Source organism: Camelina sativa, chromosome 1 (assembly GCF_000633955.1).
Source record: "Camelina sativa cultivar DH55 chromosome 1, Cs, whole genome shotgun sequence".
In the NCBI taxonomy this organism is placed as follows: Eukaryota; Viridiplantae; Streptophyta; class Magnoliopsida; order Brassicales; family Brassicaceae; genus Camelina; species Camelina sativa.
The window spans coordinates 19,466,401-19,469,905 of record NC_025685.1 but is presented as its reverse complement, the minus strand read 5'-3'; the positions used below and the strand labels follow the sequence as shown (position 1 = coordinate 19,469,905).

Below are 3,505 nucleotides of genomic sequence, written 5' to 3'. Positions count from 1 at the left end.
TACCAAGAATAGACAAACACTAGAAATATTTGTGGTCTATCAAAAGAAAGTTGTTTTTCTTTTCTAGCTTTGACGAAGTCTTTGTTTTAGAGAAAGTTACTTGGAGATTTGTGGTGGAACTTCACAGTTCCGGTTTCTTTGGTGTTTATTTTTATTTTAAAATGTAGTTTACTTTTCTAACTTGTATTTTCTTCCACCTATCTAACATGGTGGGAAAAATGAATTTCAACTTTTCTTATAATGTACTTTTTTAATTTGACGTTGAACGTATTCTGAGGTTTGTAGACTAACCCATTAATATATATATATATATATAGGATTTAACTCGTGGAGTATCATGGAATAATTTTTATGATGATGGTAAACCACGAAAAATGGTGTGATACGATAATATAAGTGGTTGTGGAGAAGAGGAGAGAAGATAGGTGTGGGAAGAATAATATTTTTAATTTAGAGTACATATTTTGGTATTGATGAAAGGACGTTAACAATACGAATATAGAAATTTTATAATTATATGTTTGTTTAAAACCTAGATAAAAATAGTTATAGTTGTGCGTGATTTTACTTCAGTTATAAGTTACGACCAACAAAAAAAAGTTATATGCAAAAATATTACTTTAGTTATAGTATATTAATAACAGATTTCTCTAAAAAAAAAAACTAAAAAAGACACCATGAAAGATAACGGAACATAACAGAAAAGAGAGTCCAAAACTTGTCTTTTGTCTATTTGCTAATATTGGCATATAATTCGCAACGGCTTTGAAACCCAATATTGTATGTTGCATTTATAAACAAACTGTAAGGTTTGTTAGCAAGAGTTTTAGGAAATGGTGAAGATGGCAGAAGGCGAGCGAAGAGACGAAAACGTCGCAGTTGCGATCGATCGAGACAAAGGAAGTCAGGCTGCATTGAAATGGGCTGTTGATAATCTCCTGACACCAGGAGAGACTCTTACTCTTATTCATGTTAGAGTCAGGCAAACCCACGCTCATAATGGTATCACCCTAATGCTACTCATCTAATCTAGTACTCCCTTTTTGTAGATTGATTTTTTAAAGTTTTTTTCCCTGTTTTTTAATTACAACTACATATTCGTAAAAAGCATATCTAATCGGTGTATTATAAAAAGGAGTCTTTCTAATATGGAGAAGAATTAATAAAAGTTTTTGAAATGTGTTGTAATTTGTGGAGTATTTCACTAGAAAAGGTTGATATTAATTGTTTTTAACATACTGTATGTGAATAAAAAAAAAAAAAATCTACGTAAAATGGAAGGAGTATGATTTAAATATACCTTGAGTCAACAAAAACATCATCATGTTGATGCAGGAGGAACCCACCCAAATAAGTGTGGAGATGACGTTAAAGAATTGTTTCTTCCATTCCGATGTTTCTGCACTAGAAAAGACGTGAGTTTTGCACCTCTGTTAATATATATATATATATATTACTTTAATGTATTTTCGTAATCGTTAATCGAAACTATCACTTGAACACAAATTTACAATATATCATTATTAGATTAATTTATCTTTTATGGTTTTAATTAATAGTTAAGTGAGAGAGGGACGTGTTTTTGTCAAAAAATTTAAAGATTGAGAGTATTGTTTGACAGATAAAATGTGAAGATGTTGTACTGGAGGACGTTGATGATGCTGCTAAAGGAATCATAGAGTATGTGCGAGAGAATGCAATTAATATTCTAGTACTCGGCGCATCTAAGATGACTCTTTTAAAGTAAGACGATTTCTTAATTTTTCTTACTCCTCTTCTCTTGTTAATACAAATGTAAAAGTCACATATATTAAGTAAATGTGGGTGTTTTGTGTTGCCATGCATAGACGGTTTAAAGCGGTAGATGTTACGAGCTCAGTGATGAAAGGAGCACCCAATTTCTGTACAGTTTATTCAATCTCTAGAGGCAAAATATCGTCCGTTAGGTCAGCAACGTCTTCACCTCCTCCACTTTGCACAATACGTCCACAATTACCAGGTCGGTCGAGCAACGCCAGCAGCAGCAAAAACTCCATTCCCAAAGCTGAGAGAAGGCGGCATCATCAATTGGTTCAAAGTACAACACAGGACGAGATCGAAATCAAGTATGTTCCCCTAAAAAAATTTGATCATCGTATTCATAATCTGTTTGCAGACACAACTAAATGGTAATAAAACGAATAGGTATCCATATTTGAGAAAAGGATATGAAGGAACGTATCAAGCCTCAGTGACAGACTCAGATTTATCGATTGTGAGTAGTGATAGGCCAAGCATGGATTGGATGTTACCAACACCTCGTCTCTCGGTTAGTTCGGAGTTTGAAGACAACCGATGCAGCTTTGCTACATCCTCATGCTCATCAGAGAAGCAGTCCATAGACTTGGGTTCTACCTATTCTGCATTCTCCTCGAGCTCACAAGAAAGTGGGAGACTCTCCTCATTGTCAATATATAGCCAGGTAAATTCAGAAACAAATTAATTAATTGATCACATTTTCAGGCCTAAATTAGTATTTATTGTTTACTTGGTAAAATCTTAAAGGAAGACGTAGAAGGTGAGATGAGCAGGCTGAAACTAGAGCTCAAGTATACAATGGACATGTACAAGACTGCATGTAAAGAAGCAATTGCAGCCAAGAAAGTGGTATACATACATATATATATATATATATATATATACACTTGAAATAATCATTAAGTTTTATGATATTAAGACAAAAATAAAATAATCTATGTCTTTTCAGACTACTGAGTTACACAAATGGAATCTAGAAAGGGAACAGAAACTAGAAGAAGCAAGACTTGCCAAGGAATCAGCAATGGCAATGGCAGAGAATGAGAAAGCAAAGAGTAGAGCAGCTCTGGAAGCATTAGCGACGGCTAACAAAATGGCAGAAATTGAAGCTCAAAAGAGAAAGCAAATCGAAACGGCAGCTCTTAGAGAAGTAGAGAATAACAATAAAGCAATGCACTCTCTAAATGAAAGTGATAGAATGTATAGAAAATACACAATTGAGGAGATTGAAGAGGCAACAGAAAATTTCTCAAGTAGTCGCAAGATTGGAGAAGGTGGTTATGGACCTGTGTTTAAAGGTACTTTAGATTACACACATGTGGCTATAAAAGTTGTGAGACCAGATGCAAAACAAGGAAGATCACAATTCCAACAAGAAGTGGACGTTCTGACTAGCATAAGACATCCAAATATGGTTATGTTACTTGGAGCTTGTGCAGAATATGGTTGTTTAGTCTATGAATACATGGCCAATGGTAGCTTAGAAGATCGTCTCCTTAGACGAGGCAACTCTCCAGTGCTTTCATGGCAGCTAAGATTCCGTATTGCAGCTGAAATCGCCACCAGTCTTAACTTCCTCCACCAGTTAAAACCAGAGCCATTGGTACACCGTGACTTGAAACCAGCCAACATATTGCTTGACCAGCACATGGTCAGCAAGATCTCTGACGTTGGATTGGCTAGGCTTGTCCCTCCCTCGGTTAATGAC

General features: G+C 35.1%; 1 protein-coding gene across 1 annotated transcript in view; it reads left to right on the top strand.

Moving 5' to 3' along the window:
- LOC104709804 (U-box domain-containing protein 35-like) overlaps window positions 834-3,505 on the top strand; it is a 5,510-nt gene continuing 2,838 nt past the window's right edge. Inside the window, exons 1-7 of the mRNA XM_010426364.1 lie at window positions 834-1,002; window positions 1,339-1,415; window positions 1,622-1,743; window positions 1,848-2,105; window positions 2,185-2,461; window positions 2,545-2,646; window positions 2,747-3,071. Of these exons, the coding sequence (XP_010424666.1) occupies window positions 834-1,002; window positions 1,339-1,415; window positions 1,622-1,743; window positions 1,848-2,105; window positions 2,185-2,461; window positions 2,545-2,646; window positions 2,747-3,071 (1,330 nt within the window). The remainder of the gene's footprint in view (window positions 1,003-1,338; window positions 1,416-1,621; window positions 1,744-1,847; window positions 2,106-2,184; window positions 2,462-2,544; window positions 2,647-2,746; window positions 3,072-3,505) is intronic.